We start from the raw sequence: 19,608 nt of genomic DNA on the forward strand, positions 1-19,608 counted from the left end.
AGCATGTTTTACGGTTTTCCTAATTGTGCAATGAACAAATAGTGACTAAATTCACTTAATATAATGGACAAGCATATTTGTATGCAAATAAATATATGAACTGTTTTCACCAGCCTACCAGATATAATGTTAATCAAAAAAAATTATCTCCTTTGGTAGGTTTAATTGTTTTCTAAAGTTTTGCCACTTGTGTGGGTCGACGAACCGTTGAAAATAAATAATTACCAGACGAGTCATTTTCGAAAACAAAATAAGGAAATTTTAAGGAAAACTACAGCAACAATTTAGGCTTAAAGAGTAGAATTACTTGCAATTTTTTTTTTGAACCTAAAAAATTTAATTTACCTATGCCATAAAATGTAAATGTTCCGAAAGTGTGTATTGCAACACACGCCAGAATATCAACTTCAACCATGGTGTCGAGCTTCGCTAAACTTCCGCTAGGTGTCAGCGCGCACTGCGACCTCTGCCAAGTGAAATTTCCGGTTGGTTCTTTGCCCAGAAAAATTTCCGAGTTGGGTATTGGAAGCCTAAAAAGGCCGAACAAGGATATATGTCATTTCAATGCAACTTAGATACAGATATTTTTGTACTCCTATCAACTCTACTGCGTATAAGTCAAACCAAAAATCCCGTTAAAAATGCGAGTTCGGAATATTCTCACGAACATTTTTGTTTATTTGCAATTACATTAAGGAAGACTGGTTAGCTTGGCTGTAAATATATTCATAAACACAAACCTATCAGAGAAAGTTTAAGTGGAAATTTGCCGTTTTTATCGTTGGCCGCGTCCAAATTTGGACCTTTGAGCAATTGTTTAGTAGGCCGCAGGATATTTTTGACTATTTAAGCTTTGTCATGTAGTTGTGGGCCGCGTGATAGCAGTACATTCACTGTAGCGTTTTTTAAATTGGTGTGTTTTCGGGACATATCTTGTTTTTGCTCGAATTATTTTATGGTTTATTTTTTTTTGGTTTGTTTCGGACCTTTCTTTTTTTGTAAAAAAAATAAAAAAAAATGTGTTTTTTTTTGCGCTTGTTCCCCCCCCCCCCCCTTCTCCGGCGTCCCTGGCTGTTATTGTGATTGTGATATTAGCCCATAGGCTATGGATAACAAAATGTTACTACAAAAAAAATTGCTAGAAGCATTACAGCAAATCATTCAATAAATAATTTTATTACAAGCCAAACTCCGCCAAATGAACTAAACTTAACTACCAGACAGGGTCAACTTCAGGCGTTTAATGCTGCCATGCACCACGGTTTAAAAACAGGGGTCGGCAAACTATGGCCCGCGGGCCAGATCCGGTCCTCCAGAGAAAATCATCCGGCCCGCGACCTGTTTCACAAGCTGGACAGTGGACACGACCAATCGGCCATGCCTAATATTTTTAACTATGTTAAATAGAAAAATGTAGAAAATGTTCGCGCTTTGCGCGAGTATTTGCCTTGCCCCTGGTTTAAAAGGTGTACACCGTTCAGGTGCGCTCTGACGCAAAAAAATTGACAACGGTTTCATTAAATAAGGGTGATTACCTTGCCAATTTCAAGCAAATAAACGCATTTTTTCGCGCTTCGCGCCATTAGGCTACGTTTTGGGCATACAGAAATAGCTGTTTTTCAAGTTTTTATTTTATGCAGCATGCTTATTTTTTGGTCTCAGCAGATGGTAACCTTGATTATAAGTGTCGAGTATACAATTTTAACATTGTGTACAGTTTTTTGGACTATAACTTCAATAGCCATAATAGGTTGAAAGGAAAATTTGTGGAAGCTGTCTCACGCTAATAAGACAAAGGAGCACTTTTATTGCAGCGAAACAGGGTACCTTAAAGCGTTGTATTTTTCTTTAAAACGCCAAAAGTCAGTATGTCAAACAAATACAGACAAAACCTAAACGTCTCCTTGGCCATCGGATGTTTTATATGCAGTTATGAAAACTGTTTATTATGTTTCAATAAGCCTTTAGATTTCGCAGTATAAGCAGACCATCGGAATGTATAACGTCACCTTGAAGTTGTGAGCGCAATTTATTTTTATCTGAATAAACAAATACGAAATACGGTAAAATCTAGTCTAATGAATTCTAGACTAAAGTCTCACAGTTTAAGGAAATGTTATTATCGAAAATGATAAATGATTTTGTATTCACAAGTAAACAAAACAAAATCTGTCGTGGAATACTATTTACTAGGGTTGCCATAATTTTTACATAATCTCTCTGATAAACAATAAGATGGTTTAAAGGGCATAAAATAACATTTTAAATTTTTTGAAAGAAACTTGCTGTTGTCACGCGAAACAGTGCGCAAACAAGCAGCTTAAGTTAAGTGTTTTTGCGCAAAGTGCGAAAATGTTTTTTAATTGTTTAAACCATGTTCATTGTTCGTATTTAAAAAACGTTTTTTGTTAATTGCGCCTTAAAGAGTTTTGAGGGTCTATAACCTGGTACTCATAAAGTTAAACTTTAAAACTTAACATATTTGCCTTCGTCTTTAAAATTTATGTTTAATATGTTAGTTGGGTTTATAGGTTCAAAATTATGAGCGGGTTCTATTTTTCGCTATAAAAAAGTGTGACGTTATGTTATTTCAGCTTTCTACTCCCACTTAGCGACAGTAATATCTAGCAATATATCTCCCTTTTGTAGTGTTCGCCAATATGCTATTTATGTAAATCAAATCGCTGGTAAACCATAAAAATGATACTACGAACCCCTTCTTTGTTTTTAATTGGTTCAACTCAACAAATCGGGTGTTTTTTTAGCAAATTAATACAAAAAGTTGATTTACAATAAAACTGTTGGTTGTTCTTAATTCGAATTTAGACTAAAAAATGATCAAGAAGCTTGTAGATTTTGTGGTTTGGGCCCAATGGTTGGGGCTGCATTTCTTTTAAGGGAGTAAAAAAAAACTCCCTAAAAAAAAAAATTAAAAATACTGTTTTGTTAATGAAATAATTACTCCTGGGTGGAGATTGTTTTTTGTTTATTGTTTCAGGGGCCTCAAACATATAGTTTTTTAATTGAGTTTTTTTATTAATAGGGGAAAATATTTCTTTTATTTGGTTTGAGGGCAAGGAGGAGAGAGGGTTACAACAATAAGCATTTTTTTGTGGAAAAAATATTTGCATTTAGGTCGGAAGGGATGGCAGAGAATTTTCGGCCCATATCTGTTTTTGCTAGCAGAAACAAGTCAAGGAAAAATGTTGGGATGTGTATATGTCCATCAAAAATTATTTTGCATCCATAAAGTGATAGATAAAGGCAAGAAATTATTCGTCCCATATCTGTTTTTGCTTGCAGAAACAAGTCATGAGATACGTAGATTTGATTGTGTTTCGGTTCCGTTTGTAATGACATCGCAGTAAATATTTTACCGAAAATTCGAGTAGGGGTACCGCGATCTATTTAATATTTCTAAGGGTGTCGTAAGCCATAACCATGTAAGGTTGAAAACCAATTGTGTAACCTAAACTAAATTGTCCAAAAGGATTTTTTTCAGTTTTGACAAGTGTTATAGGGAATACACAATAAGACCTAAAAAGCAAAAATACCTAAAGCAGAAAAATCTATAAACCATAGTATTAAGACCAACGGCGTAATACAGCAAATTACGCAGTAATATCCCGTAAAGCATAAGATCAAAATCGTCTGAATTAGACCTTAATCTGTCGGAATAAGGTCTAAATTCATCGGAATAAAGCCTAAATTCATCGGAATTAGTCCTAAATCCTATGGAATAAGGCCTAAATTCATCGAAATAAGTTCTAAATTCATCGGAAGAAGACCTAAATGGCCATAATAACGCCAGAACCTGTGGTTGGAGGGTATGGGACGATCGGGGGCCATCGGTCTGGCATCGGCCGTTTTGGTTCCAAAGTTTGGACGCCATAGTCTGACCGGCGCGGGCGCCGCTGTTTTGGCAACGGATTTTCGGTCCTGTTTGGGGTTATTGGTGGGTAATGCATTGTGCTGGCCGTTTGTAATTAACAACTTCACGCGATTTCGATTCCATACCGAATAATAGCGAGCGACTAAAAAACAGCAAATACTCAGAAATGAAGTTCGAAATATTCTGATCAACTGGGAATAAACGTTCAGTTTTCACCATCTTCTAATTCAATTGCTAGTATCTGCCATTCCATGATGAGTGTTTGCAAAAATAAAACAACACAACAAATAGCGATGTCGTACAAATGTAATATAAAAGTTGGTCACAATTGTTATCCAGTAGAAAAATTAACGTTAAAAAAAAACCTCTTATTGCGACGTTTAAACTCATTTTTTGGCGCCTTAAATTCAAAATGCAATATTTTCCAAATATCGTTGCATATTCGGCGCCCGACAACATTAACATGTATGCAGGCTTCCATTCAACTTTATCACTTCGTATTTATGAATGTTGCTAAAACGTCAATATTCATATCAACAACGTAATTCACTGCTTTTTAACCGGTGCGCCGCCGGCAAATGAAAAAAAAACATATGAATTTTATGTAATAAACTGTTGCAAGAAATTCCGGAGAAATGCGGATATAACCAACAAATTTTGCGCTCACCTTGCTTGCCACGTATTTTTGTTTCTTAGTTCTGTTGTTGCGACCCGCTGACGCACTCAAATTATCTCGTGCGACCCTCAGTAAGACTTGACTACAGCACAGACTGTTTTCACGCACTAAACACCCCCGTTAAAATATGTGAAAGCGAATATTGAGTAATACCTTGAACAGAGTAAAGTGCCCATTAAACTCATTTAACATTATGAAATAGCAAACTTCCAAATACAATTATCACTACACAAATGTCTACCAAACAACAATCGACGTGATAATACATAACGTTTTTTTTTTTTTTTTAAAGTACTGCATTTTTGACTGACAAAACTTTACTCTCATTTTATTACTTGAACCTAGTGTACATGCTTATATTAGTATGGACAAATCACCATCAAAGAATGCAAGTGTTTAGTTTTTGTTTTTTTACTGCAGAACGTGTCCACAGATGCAAGAAATGGTTAAAGACTCATTGCAATGTCCGACTTCATTTTCGCTATACATCTATTTTATCGATTTTACACTAAACCTCGTTTTAATCGATTCAAGCATTTATATATAAAGTAGTAATGGGTTTTTGTTGGTAGTAACGATTAAATTATTATCAACCGCATATTTTAAATATTTCTACTTTCATTAAACGAAAATAATATCTGGAAAACCTACAACAAGTTTGTTTCCCTACAAATCCTGGTTTTACTTAGAATCATAAAAAACGTTACAAACATTACTCCAGCTGACAATTGTTATGCTGAATACTTGAAGATCGACCGAATATATTCTCGCAAGTTCCTTTTTCTCTCTAGACTCCAGCAACACAAAACCACCCTCCCTTCACCATTTAGCCACTTTTTTTACACATTTACACTAGGTCGGTACATTCTCGCTAAGATGTCTGTCGCGTTACGTCAAACAAGTGTCGATTCATGTCGCGTGTCGCTAAAAAATGTCAAATGTTGCCTGTCCGACAACAAAAGGTTGTAAACTAAAATATTAGGTTTTATAGCTAAAATCTGATAAAAAGTAATTGTGGTCATATGTTTTGCTTATTTAAGCACACTAATGACGTCATTTGGTATCGTATCGCGATACTTTGTGTCCACAATATCGGGTATCGTAATAAAATGTCAAGTGGCAGACATCCTGGTGTTTAGGAATGTATTTAAACCTTGATATTTGCCTCAATTTTTTTCGTTCAAGGATCAATAGGAAACGCACCTGTGGTAACCGTACACTATGTTGTTGACTGCTGTACGATTGACCCTTTTTGAAATCAGTATATTTATAAATAAACCATTATACTTTAAATCAGACCGGACCGTTGCTACCACCTTAACCATCAAGATACAATTTGTTTTCATTCTTTGTTTTTTTCTTAGGTTTTGACATTTCTAAGGTATATTTCCAGCTAACGTCACCATGCAGTATTTTCACCCTTTCTATGTGTCCAAAGAATAGCACTATGTGGACTCCGACTATCCATATTGCAATTGTTTGCCATAAAAGAAAATATACACATATAGAACGTCTGTGTCATAGTGTTGCTGTATATCCCCAGTAGCACCGACCCAACTGTTAAAAGAAAATAAACACATTTACTTTTTTTGCGCTTTTGGCAAACGTTTTAGGTGATTTCGCTGCAAAAGCGCCAAGTCCGCTCTAACTAAGATAAATATTTTGCCGGAACATTATGAGGTGGCACCAGGCAAATTCTAGTGGCTTGTTGAAATTTTGGAACAAAATGCGGCTAATTTTATTGCTAATGAAATTTAAATAAACTCTCAAATAAATCTAGTTGTCCAAGTTATGCGCCAGAGCGCCAACTAGTGGAGTAGCAGCTCTGAATGAGCCATTATACACATATTAATAATAGCTTACTCTAAACATTTTAATAAAACCTCTAATGTGAAATATCAACTGATAAAAGAACTTATGTAAGACTGCGTTCATAATGAAGTTGCTTTTAAACTTACAGATTTAGAAAGCTTGTGACTTATTCATTGCTTTCGTTAAAACACCTAAAAATACAAATGAGATTTGTCTGAGCAAACACTCACAATCACCTAACTTTAATAAGAACAGGTTATGCGATTGTTAAGCATTATTTGACGAGTGTTAAAGACACTAAACCAATGTTGCAATGACTCAAGTCAATGCATAGACCACGCGGTCCGTTTAAGAACTTGAATAACTTTGGCGGCCGCCGATTGATCGGGTCGCGCGATACGAGCACCTCGTGCGCTCAATCACGCTTCAAGTGACCGCTTTTTTTCAGGTAATTTCTTATGGCGGTGCCGCCGGGTTGCGACAAAGCGCGCAACGAGTTCGGCCGATGCTGGTGCCCTTAAGTCAAGACTGAAGTGTTTTCGAGCAAAATTACTTGCAGAGAGAACATTTTGGAAAGCCCTGATTAAAATCATGCCGAGGATCTTCTTACGAAATTCGTTCGATCCAATAAAAACGTTAAAGAAACTAAGTTATACCTGATTGCCACCACTGTATCCGCTAAACGCACTTTTTTTTACAAATGTAAAAGAGTTTTTAAAGACTTTCAACACCAATCGTTTTCTGGAGCCCACGCGATCAATAGTTTGCAAGGATATTTAAATATAATACCTTAAGTACCCAATGCTTACTTCACCCAAGTTTCAAAAAGTGTCCAAATGAATTTATTGAATTCTTGCAAATTTAGCATTGAGCAATAGCATATGGACCAGCATTACGTTAATGAAATGCGGAAAGTAGCCTAACTAGCCTCATCTTACGGATTTCGTTTACCCAAAAACCTCGTCTTAAGAAAGTAACTCTATGCATTCTTGTTTTTTATCCCTGGTTTTCTATTCTCCAACTCCATAAGCAGATTGGTAGCTAGGGTATTTTGCGCCCGGGTGCACACTTTATAATTGGCGCCCCCTCCTTCATGTTTAATCACATTTTCCATTACGTTAACATAATACACCTTACTTCATACGGCAAAACAATTCAAATTTTAATAGAACATTGTATTTAAAGAAGAAGCAGCCTCATTTTGGCATTTGTTGGCCTCATTTTGGTGCCCGGGGACATATATACCCCTCCGCCCCCCTACGCCTTTGGTTGCACCCCCTAACCCGAGCAGTGATGAAAGTGGCATTTGTAAGCTTCTTTTCGGCGCCCCTGAACCTTGGCGCCCGGGGACATATGTACCCCACCGCCACCCCTGAGTTATTGTTGTGTCCATCAGACTTTGGTTTAGATTTTCAAGTCGGTCGTATTATTAGAAAGCGACTTTTTACGATTCGGTCATATTAATTGCGTTGCTGTTCGGTAAAGAACCGGAGTTCTTAAACTTTTTTAAAGCAGTCCACTAAAAATAATTGGTTGCGTATTCGGCTCAGCAAATGTGAAACTAAGGAATAATTTTTCTTAACTAAATTTTTCTTTAAAAAAAATGTTATTCTATTATTTTTAATATACACTACGATTTTACCTCGGCATACTTAGACCTCGAAAATTGGTCCACGCACCCCCATGAGTCCGCGTTTCAAAGTTTCAGAGCCCCTGGGTTAAATGTACAGTTGTTCTTGTGATCCACAGTGTTTCTAAACCTTTTTTGTGGTTGCTACCCGAATACTATAGGCATAAGTAAAACAGCGAAGCTTTGGCGACCTAATTTCTATTCACTCAACTGTTTTAAGCTCAAAGCGAACAAATCGTAAGACCCTTACGCTTCCAGGTTTTTGATGTTAAAACCTTTACGCTTCCAAGTGTTTGACGTTAGCTCTTTCCCTTTTCATGTTTTCGACGTTTATATATCTTAGTCAAAGTGTTTTTTCGGGGTCGCATTTTAGCCGTTAAAAACTTAAACCCTGGGGATGAACCCTTAACCTTCCAGAATTTTGACGTTTTTTCATCTATCTCTCCAAGAGTTGATATTAGTTGAAATGCCTACCCTTTTAGAATTTTGACGTTTAAACTATTACCCTTTCTTGATTTTGACGTTAAAGCCTCTATCCTTTAAAGGATTTTGGCGTTTAAAGTTAAAACTTTCACCCTTCCAGGATTTTACGTTAACAACTTTCACCTTATTAGTCATTCAAAGAGACATCTGGGTTAGGATTCTAGACTACCTTCGCTTTTGTTTATAAAATATTTATATATTTTTCTTAAACTAAAAATATATAATTTAATATGGTACCTGTAATCATTTAAAAGACGAGAACTTGGCAAACAAAGTAAGCCAGATTGCCTCAGCTTCTCACAAGCGGACTTGCTTTTAATTGCAAGGCTTAAGGAATCCATAAATATACTACAGATTACTACAGAATTCTTCTTTGAATATTTTAATTTTGGCTCGCTTCTTTGTGGTACGATTTTGTTCTAGAATCCTACCACAGCGTTAAAACAGTTATTAAAGCAAAGCACAATATTTTGATCAGGGTGTTGGTTAGTGTTTGGTTGATGGCGTATCAAGTATTATTGTTATTCATTAACAATATTGCTGATTAACCTACCAAAGCCCAAACGCTAACCCGCACCACACCCTAACCCAAATAATGTTCGTTGTGGTAGTATTATATACCGCGGCTAAATGACTTAGCCTGAACTCAAATCATAGTTGAAAAGCCATGCCAATCTGTTCAACACTTTTTTTGGCAATCCGAGGCAAAAAGGTGCTTAACCCTGTACCAATCAGAGGCTGTTGATGGCACAAACAGAACTACGAGTAAACGAGTCTATTCTAAACTTTGTTGTTTCTTCATATGCATCAGAGCGTGACAGACGACCAAACAAATTCGCCATTTTCCCTAACTTTCCTCTCATTGGTTTAAATCTTTTTGAGTCATTTGACGTTGAAACCTTTTACCCTTCCAGGCTTTCGACGTTCTTCGTGAGCTGCAGCCGAATTTTGCGTCGAAGCTCGAATTTGTGTCGTGCGACCTTGGCCCTGTAGATCTTGGTTTGGATCAAGCTTCGAGGGAGATTCTCCAAAAGAAGTGCCAGGTTTTCATCCACTGCGCTGCAACACTCAAGTTCAACGAACACCTCAGGTTACGGCACTTACTGGGCGCTGGTCTAGGATCCAACAACGAACATTATTTGAGTTAGGGTCGGTGCAGCTTAGCGTTTGGATTTGGGTAGGTTAAGCAATACTAATACAAATAATACTTGACCCACCCTCACCCACACACTAACCTGCACCCTAACACAAATATTTTGCGTTGCTTTAATTGTTTGAACGCTGTGGTAGGATTGTAGACTAGAGCATACATCTGATTCTTAAGTGTGCATGTGCGCTCCCAAGGGGTTGCCCCGGTCTGGAATAAAAAAATGCGATTATTATTATTGTTTTAAATTTTGTTGCTTCAGATGTATGATATTGATTTGTATATAAATGTCTGCTTATATAAAATCGTAGTTACTGAATTGAATTATGTGTATTGTTCATAAGGCCCCGCATGCTTGTTAAGTGTTAATTACATGATGGTGTTAAAGTATACCCCTACTTTGTTTTTGTCTGTTTAGTTTGCTGCCGTCTAAAAATGCTTAATAAACACTGGTTTCTTTATCAATTTCCACAGGTTGGCCTTCGAGATAAACGTCCAGTGTGTGAGGAGGCTTCTCAAAATATTTTGACCTGAACGAAACAACCTCCAAGCATTCGTTCACATCTCCACAGGTGTTTGTTAGCAATATGCAGTGTTACACAAAAAATTTTAATTTTGCTGTTTTATTAAATGATAAAGCTTTCAAAATCACACTTTTTTTCAAATGCTTTATGTGATTAACTTTGTAAATTTGTGCTAAGGTTACTCTATTATAGGGTAAATATACCCATATTCCACTCACTAGGCCGTGGGTTACCATTTTTTTTCCTGAAGGGTGGGTAACTGTTGGGCCTGACCATCGCAGGTCGGTTAACTGTTACGATGTACGAGCGTAGACCAGGTGTAACTCTTTTGTCAATGTTTATTAACTTTATTAAATTATCTTTAAATGAGGAAAATTAAATTATCATGTAGCAAGCTAAAAATTGTTGTAGAGTTATAAATTTCATTCACTACTGACAATAATTTAAAAAACAGTTACAAAGATTCCAAAATTCAATGTATCAAAAATAAATGAGCAAAGATAGACGATTTATTTCATAGACCTTTTCAAAGCATTTATCTGTTAAACTTGTTGTTTTTGTACATGGTGTGGCATGAAATATTTGAGTTTTTTTTAAAGCTTTATCTTTCTTATATATTTTTGTTTAAGGATAAGGTTAAATATATTTAATTAAAAAGCCAGAAAATTGTTTTGACGTTGTAACTACCTTATAAAGTGCTATTGTCATACACTTTTTTTGTGTAAACTATAATCTATATTTTATAAAAAAAGTTATTTTTTTAACTATAACATTTTTTTATCTATACTTAAACCATTGTATCGTTTAATATATAGAGAAGAATGCTAAAGCAGTAGAAGGTAGGACCAATTTACATCATTTTTGTCCAGCGTACGCCCATTGCAACCGACAAGAAACCGATGAAAAGCTTTACGATGTTGGAATCGATTACCTCGACCTTGAGGGCTCCCTCCGGTGGATGGGCGATGACCTTATCACCAAGGTCACACTGCAACTTTTTGGCAAGAGGTAGGTGACCATATTCGCTAATTCAAAGCGAAATTAAAGTCATTACTCATTAGGTTAGTTATTAGGACATTTTGACAAAAGGTCACTTTGAAATAAATGTTTGTTTTACCCTGGAAGTGGCCTAAGAAGTTAAGAACTGCTATATTATTTCGTTTTTACGCTGCTTAAGTTTTTATTTTAATCCTTCTAAACCAGGGGTAACGAACACATGACCCAAGGACCAAAACAGAAATTTTGTGTGGTCCGCTAAGCAGTCAGGTGGGACCACGGTCTTGAAGTTTTTTTGACCCACTTCTACTCTTTGCGATGCGATATAAAAGCTAATAGCCGGATTGAATAACGCGTATACCATGCAGGAATCATAGAAACTGTTGTGTAAATCCATACAGTAACCATCAATTCAGGATTCAACTGTTTATTCATTGTTGTGTCATAAAATGTATATACTCATAATAATTTAACACCATGAGCCTGTTGCTGTACAATGCAGTGGTAACTAGTTGAGTGTAAGCTTTGCTTGAAGTGTAAGCTTTGCTTGAATTTTATCGTGTTTATGTATCAAAGGAAGAGTTTCCAAACTTAAGAGCTAGCGCACTCAAATGGTCATCTACTTTTGGAAGCACATATCTATCCAAACATTTTTTTTTCTAAAATGAACATCACAAAAATTCTTAGTTGATGGACTGATTCTGATACTCCAGTGGTTCCCACCTTTTATGATTTGCGGCACCCATAAGGAACAATAAATAGATTGCGGCACAACTACTTGAATCTTGAAAGTTGATTTCTGTAGTGTCACTAAAAACGGAACTGGGACATCGCAATCAAATTTATTTGCATGTAGAAACATATCATTTGATTTCTGTACCCAAATCATACACAAAAAGTTGTATTAATAGGATTTTAAAAAGAGTGATAATTATGTTTTAAGGAACTTACCTTTAAGCTTCCAAATGGCACCCCGGTTGGGAACCACTGGGTTAGTCTATTAAAGGCTTCCGGTGTACTGCTTAATCGTGTTCCAAATTTCACTGCATTATAGCCTTTGATATCAAAAATACTGTTTTTTCTCCAGGGTTGGTGTACAAACGTGTACGGACCCACCGCTTTCATAATAGCGTACGCCAAGGGTGTGCTTCGTTCTGTGATTGTCGACAACTCCATAACCTGTGACCTGTGACCTCATACCGGTCGACTTTGTAGTGAACGGCGTGATTTGCGCAGCGATGAAGACCGCTTGTGACTCAGCAGAAAGAAGGTGCTCGTTCGGCTATGAGAGTGACAGTGCAGTTTAGGCGCTTGGGGAAATTGGCTTACAAGGTTGTAAATACAGATAGATTACCAAAAAGTTGGCGTTTTTGTTCATATCCGCTGGTGTTGTAGTTAGATGTAGAATGAATATCAAAGCCCATACAGAAGTAGGTTGCATTTTGTCATCTGACCATGTGAAAATCAACAAAGAATTTTTTTAAATTTCCACAAAATGCAACTTACTTATGTTCCTAGATATTCATTCTACAATTTACTTTGTTTTAAATTGTACGAAACTATTTTTTAGGAAAAAAACGCTTGTATCTAGCCAGTGTTTGCATTTATTACCACTAATGTTGTATTCATTTGATAAATAAACCCCTGTTCGAAAACATGTAAATTTTTTTTACTTCATTGTTGTTGTGTTCTTTTTGTATTTTGAGTCCTGTATAAAAAATCTGTTCCAAAACTGCATTTTTACTCTAATGTAGTCATTCTATATTACCAAGAGGTTTTCAGGCTGTTTACTATGAAGAACTAATTCCACCTATATTTATTGAATAGTTTGATCAATTTAAAACAACCTGTTAAACACGAATTTCCAGGGGATTCATCTTCAGACAATGAAAGCACCAGTTCCTTTACTTGCGACCGAGTTCCGAAGGTTAATGGATCACTTCCCATCTACCACGTCAACTCTGGCATCAAAAATGGCCTTGCTATGGACCGCTTGAGTAAGAATGGACAACTTTAACTAAAAGTGTTACATCAGTAAATGTAGGTTTTAGTGTTTCTTAACCAATGGGAAAAATTAAGTTGCCATGTTGATTTTGTTGGGTTCCAGGCTGCAGTAGTTTACATATCTAAAATTGTTTAGTTAAGTTGGGCAAAGTTTTGCCGAAGGGAAAATTTTAGTCTTAGTTTAGCGTAGTCTTACTCGAGTCAGGAGTCCGACTTTCACCAAATGTCCTGTTTCTGCGATTCCCCAGTCCGGATCCGACTCTACAGCCTGTATTTCACACATTTATTAAACAAAAATTAGGTAGATATGTTCAACATACCACTCGTAGTGTGTCATATAATTTTAAATACAATTTTTTTATATAGTGCCACCTGATTACTCTATTTAACATGAAGAGATATAGTTTTCATTATTGGAACACTTTCGGCAAAGGCGTGTTCATGGATTTAAACATTTTTATTTATTTATATGCAGAAAGCTGTACGATCTCACCACCTTTTATTCGCAAACTATTCCTGCCCATGCGATGGATGCAGGTCTGGCTCTTATGAGGAAAAAACAAAAGTGAGTTATACTTTCAAATAAAGTCTAAGCAGATGCTAAAAACTCTAGTTTGCCACCTATGCTTTATTGTGGATTGAACAGTTTTTAAATTTTTGCTTCTCTTGAAATTTTCGTTTGTTGAATCGTGCAATGTTCTGTCTAGTTTTTTTATTATTTTTTTTTAATATTAAAGGTAATAGTCTAGATGAAACTTTAATTTATCATTTAATATCTAGCTTTTTGTCAACCTGTCTTTACACCTCTCAAACTGTTAGGATTTAAACTTCCTTTATTATGTTATAACAATTGTCGGTTTTTTTTTCAATATGACATAAAATTGGATTACTTGTTTGAATGACTATCACCATTTAGGCAAGAAGCTTTAGCTTGAAATTATTGTCCCAGTTCACAAAAATACTTTATTCTGAACCAAATGCTACGCTAATCCCACAAAATATAATGTTTAGTTTCAGAATGGCAAAGACTTACAATATTTCTTAATTTTTTTAGAATGGCAAGACTCAATGAAAAGATCATGAGCGCCATGGAAGTGATGGAATTCTTTTTTACGACGAACTTCAAGTTCAGCAACACGAATGTTGATCAGCTGCATTCCTCACTGAATGCTGAAGATCAAAAGGTGAAATATTACAAGGTCTTCTAATTCAGAGCATCTAATCATAGGGTTAAATTTGTGTGTTGCACGTTTGTTACAAATTATTTGAATCTTTAAAAGCGTTTAAATGCCTTTGAATTGATTTGCGTGTTGAAAAGTCTTGTAGAACGCAAACTGAATATGTAAATAAGAAGATATCTCCTCGCCCTTATACACGTTAATGACGACAATAACTTCAAGTGGATGGTAGCAACTTACTATAGACTTTCTTGTCCGAGTCATAATTAGTCATTTATAAGTTCTAGACTAGTTATTAATAGAGAAATATATTTCGCCAATCTGGTATCATCAGTCTCTGAAAAAAGCCTTATATTTTGTGGAACCTTATTTTTCCAACGTTTTTTGAACAGTCTTTGAATTAATTTTATGCTCAGTATAAATTATGTGTTCAGAAAGTGCTGTTAAAAAAACAATGAGATTAACTGACGATGATACAAGTGTGAATCGAAACGTCTTAATCAAGATGATGTCGATCTACTCGAACTTTTGGGCTTTAAAACTCATTATCAAGCTATTTGTTAATTGTTTCTCAGGCTTACAACCTTGATTGTGGGGTTTATCAGTGGGAAGATTACTTCACAACTTACATCGCCGGCTGCAACCAGTTCATTCTAAAGCAGAAGAACAACGATCTACAGTCGAAACAAAAACTAACCAAGTAAGGGACTTTCTAAAGAAGATTCGTGGTGACTTCATTAGATCACATTTTCCACCAAAATATCGAAATCCCTAGAACAGTGGTCGGCAAACTCCCAGATGTCTGCCGCGAGTTACTTTTGAGCAGCTGAGTAATATCATGTAGTTGTGGGCCGCGTGACAGCCGTACATTCATTGCACTTTATTGGAAATGTTGGTGTGGCATAGAAGTTTTAATTTGGCTCAGTTTGAAAAGACCCACGTGCCCAATGTGGTCCTAAATGCCTGTCGAAATATATTTTTTGTCAACTTTAACTATGTGTAATTAAAAAAATGTTTCTCGCTTCGCGCGTATATTCTTCGTTGTATAGTATGTTTTATAATATGGTATGGCAGAGTTTTGGGCATAAAGGCGCCGTGTAATATTTCACCTAAAAATCAAATATTCAGAATCCGTCACTGCTTCGTAGTGGTTTTAGTGGGCCTACAATAGCTCTGACAAATTTACTTTGGGCCGCGACGAAAAAAGTTTGCTGACCACTGCCCTAGAATTCGTAGTGGTTTTATAAGATCCCACTTTTTTCGCCAAAATATCGAAATCCCTAGAATCTGCCTTCATATTTGTTCATATCCTAGTTTCGCCGATTCATCACCGAATTTCCTTTTTATCTAAAACTCTATTGAAATGGTTGGATTCGTTTTTTATGTTTTTACTTTTGGCTGCCCGATAATCAGATTTATCGTATCGCTACTGTACCGATACTGACGTAGTATCGGCGCCAAAATGTATGCATTTAAGCTTTGTTTTGTGGTCTTATTAGAAAGTTTACACAAAAAGTTGAAATAAACAAATTCTTTTTATGCATTTTATCTTAAAATGGGATTAGATGGCTGAACTCGTTTTAACCGTGTGTTTAATTTGTTCAGATTGCGTTTGGTTGAGAAGTGCTTCTACTCGGGAGCTGCCTTAGGAGTTTGCGGACTCGCCGTTCCACTGGATTGACGAGTTCGCTCTGGCAACTCACAGAGTTCATCGGCGACTCACTCGCCCTTCTATAACTTCACAAGTATTCTCTTTGCGTTCGATTTTATCGCAACACGGTTCGTTGTGTTTTACATAAGCCACGACTTGCATAAACAAACTATCTAAATGTCTCAATATTAATAAAGGATAATGCGTATTTAAGTCTAAAACGATTGTGTTTATGCATATTGGTAATACAAATAATTTATTTTCCAATATGACAAAAAGTTTCGCGGCACACTTGACATTCTCTCGGGGCTTACAAAGAAGCATTAAGCGGTTTTATTTTTCCGCGTGTAAAGATAGCTATCGTTTGGTTCGAATCTCATCGCAATAGAGCTCTTTGTATTCTGGGCTTACATAGCTATGCAGAAGGTATGTTGTACAGGACGAACAAATATTTCAGTGTTGTCATCCATTTGCGCAAATGCTAACTTTTCCATTTTTACTGTGTAATTATTTCTTCGTTATTGTTCTGTTTCAAAGCTTACACTTTACTTTATACTTGTTCTTTAATGTTAACATAGACTTTGTTTTTCTATTGCAATACCTTTCAAATGTAGGTAACTGTAAAAATCACAACGATTTCAATACTGTGTAGAAACGCATCGTATTTGTAAATACAGCCGTTTTTTTTGTAGGCACGTTTTATGGTTTAGTTGCTTTTCATATTATACTGGAATTAAAAGCTGGGGTATTGTGGTACTTTTCTGGTTTGCACAAATACCACAAAATGGCTTCCAAAAAAACTGTATTTTTTGTTACTATGGTAACATTATAAATGCAAAAGAATTCGCGAATCTTTAAGCTTCTTGTATATCTCTTGGCCCGCTTTATTAAAGTTGCTTTCGACCAAAGGCGTCGTTTCGTATTAGAAGCACCACTTCTCCAACCTGGAAATAAACCAACTGTTTGGTTTTCTTGAGGTTAGTTGTGCAGCTTTGTGACGTCATATTCGAAACAATTCATTGCCCCCCAAACAATCATCCTAGATCCGCGCCTGGTAGCCTTGGCGTACATTTAAGTCACTGTCTCGTTTTTTTACCGGTGCGTTTTTCCGGCAGTGTACATCGCATAGTGGCTTTTAGTTTTGCTGCGTACCGCCGGGTTTCACAGCAAGCCATTCTGATCCAATTAACACAGGGGTTCCCAACCTGTGGTACGTGAACCACTAGTGGTACGCGTAGGTTTTTCAGGTGGTACTCGAGTAGCTTCCGTTTTTTTCACAAAACCCTGGATTCACAACTTTATATTTTGTTTTCTGGTTTTATTTCAATAAAAAAAATTACCCGAAGCCCATTCTTATTGTTACGTAACTGTTCCTGTTGTTTCGAAACAACGCAATCTTCAAAATACACGCCGTGTCAATTGTTGACAAGGAGCACAGTTGCTTTGTAAAGTGTACAACGCTGTGAGACTGTGGGCGTTAATTATGCCAAATGATTGCTGTTGATAGATATAATCGACTGTTTTATAGCTTAAGTCTTAAGCTACAAATAGCGTTGAATAATGCTAGTTGTAAGCTAAAAATATATAAAAATATGATTCAATTAAATTATTTTTCTGCTAAGGTGGTACGCGTGGCAGTACAGAGCGCCCAAGTGGTACGAGATCGTAACAAGGTTGGGAATCCCTGAATTAACACAAGACTAAAGTAACAAATTAAAAAACCTAGCTTCCAGTGACATCCGATTTTATATTAAAGGCCAAGTTATTGTGGCAGATAGAGAATACAACTCACGGCAATTGCAATATTTTTACATTTGCGGTGATTTTTGCTAAACTCACGCATAAAACTCAAAATTTCTCGCGTTCCAATTGCATTTGCAATATTACGTAGCACTTGAGCCAAGGTTTGTTGAGAAACACAGAAACAACACAATCAGGATAAAAATGCTGGATTTTTAGTGACAACTTATAAGGGCTCGCTTATACCCAGTGGCGTAGCCATGGGATTTTGCGCCCGGGGACAAATTATAAAATTGGCGCTCCCTCCTCCATGTTTAATCACATTTTCTACTACAATAACATAATATACTTTGCTTTATACGGTGTAGAGAAACGACGCATGTCTGTTTGTGCTTGTAATTATAGCGTGTTCGCCTGGTAAAGTGTTAAATATTTCACCTCGACACTCATTTTCCTTTCCGTTCTGGCAAATCTAGCCGACTTTCGACTCAGCAAATCTCCATCGCAGTCGCTCTTGTGCTATATAGCGTCACGCTACTGCTGGATAAAACACTACAGTCAACGATGTACTCCTTACTGGCAACACGTGTTTTTACTGCGCTGTAAGCCATTTTATTGAAAGCGAGCTATACTAAGTTATGTGCATGTACAATAAATCTATAAGCGACCTGACAGTATGCACTTTGAAATGCTATGACAGTTTGTTTTAGTTTCGATTTAGTGGAGTTCAGATAGCACGGTGGTCATGTCTCACCTGTTGAAATATACATTGGAGACCCCGACTGAGATATGAACGCGCAATTAAAACCTTCTGATTTAAATTTTATGCATACTGTCAGGTTGCATAGAAAGTATGTATTCATTTGGTTTGCTAGCGCAGTTTCTCGCTTGTAAGTATTTTTAAGCTACGCCGATCAGTTATGATTTGTTGAAACGTTTGTTGACAAGTTTATGCCAGCGTTATTGCTTGTTAAATTGATATTTGATTAGCCGTAATGCAGAGAAAAATCGTTTGACGCTTTAAATTAGTGGTTACGCAAGACTGTTATAGTTATTGTTGCGAAATTATGGCCCTTTTTTTGGTAAAGTTTTTAAGGTGAAAATATTACGATCGAGGTTGACTGCGAATACCTCTCGTGATATCTAATCTCAAAACCAATAAACGGATAGATTCTATCTTAACCAGCACTTACAGAAGTCGTTACTTCCAAAGTGTCAAGGCCACTGCGGCTATTGTCTCTGGTCACGTGTTATGGTGATTGATGTCTTGAGTCACACCCAAAATAACCTGATCACTTTGTCTGAAATTCCTGCGTCACTAAACCGTTATGTTTCAACGGCAAACAATTCAAATTTTATTAGAATATTGTATTTTAAGAAAAAAAGCCTTATTTTGGCGTTTGTAAGCCTCATCTTGGTACCCCTGTACCTTGAAGCCCGGGGACATATATACCCACCACCCAAAATTTTGGACTATTTAACAAAAATTAAATATTATTGTTTTCTTTTTATTACCGATTGTCATAAAGCAGGCAATAATCGTAAAGCTATAACAAAATACTTTTAGGGCATAATATTAGAACGAAAAAATGCAATCAAAGCAATATTTTTATTAAAACTAAAATTAATCAATACATTGATGGATAAGATTAAATTTATTATTTAAATTATGCTGAACTATGTTTAAATTTTAATCTCAAATATAGCTGTTCAGAAGAGTTTTTGTATTAGAAACTATAAATATATTGAAAAACATTGATTAGGGTAATAATAGACAAGTTTTACAAATTTATTTTGTCGTAAAATAGTTATTATTTTGTTTTACTTCTATTATGAATATTATGGTAAACGGTAGCAAAAAGGAAAAAATAAAAT

At 36.1% G+C, this 19,608-nt stretch overlaps 1 protein-coding gene across 1 annotated transcript; it reads left to right on the plus strand.

Annotated features, from left to right (window-relative positions):
* The first annotated feature begins 413 nt into the window (after positions 1-413).
* LOC146137317 (fatty acyl-CoA reductase 1-like) lies at positions 414-16,023 on the plus strand. Its single transcript, XM_083393859.1, has 7 exons — positions 414-485; positions 9,408-9,606; positions 11,034-11,172; positions 13,640-13,729; positions 14,219-14,348; positions 14,918-15,042; positions 15,948-16,023. Exons 1-7 carry the CDS (start codon positions 414-416, stop codon positions 16,021-16,023), a joined length of 831 nt encoding a protein of 276 aa, XP_083249985.1.
* Positions 16,024-19,608: the final 3,585 nt, after the last annotated feature.

This window comes from Ascidiella aspersa, chromosome 7 (genome assembly GCF_963924565.1).
Source record: "Ascidiella aspersa chromosome 7, kaAscAspe10.2, whole genome shotgun sequence".
Taxonomy (NCBI): Eukaryota; Metazoa; Chordata; class Ascidiacea; order Phlebobranchia; family Ascidiidae; genus Ascidiella; species Ascidiella aspersa.

What these genes read in the sequence shown, in the direction of transcription:
- LOC146137317 (XM_083393859.1), top strand. Translation starts at nt 414, where the DNA reads ATGGTGTCGAGCTTCGCTAAACTTCCGCTAGGTGTCAGCGCGCACTGC. An exon ending in TCTGCCAAGTGAAATTTCCG is followed by an intron (nt 486 to 9,407) that starts GTTGGTTCTTTG and finishes TTACCCTTCCAG; the next exon opens with GCTTTCGACGTTCTTCGTGA. An exon ending in CTTATGAGGAAAAAACAAAA is followed by an intron (nt 13,730 to 14,218) that starts GTGAGTTATACT and finishes TAATTTTTTTAG; the next exon opens with AATGGCAAGACTCAATGAAA.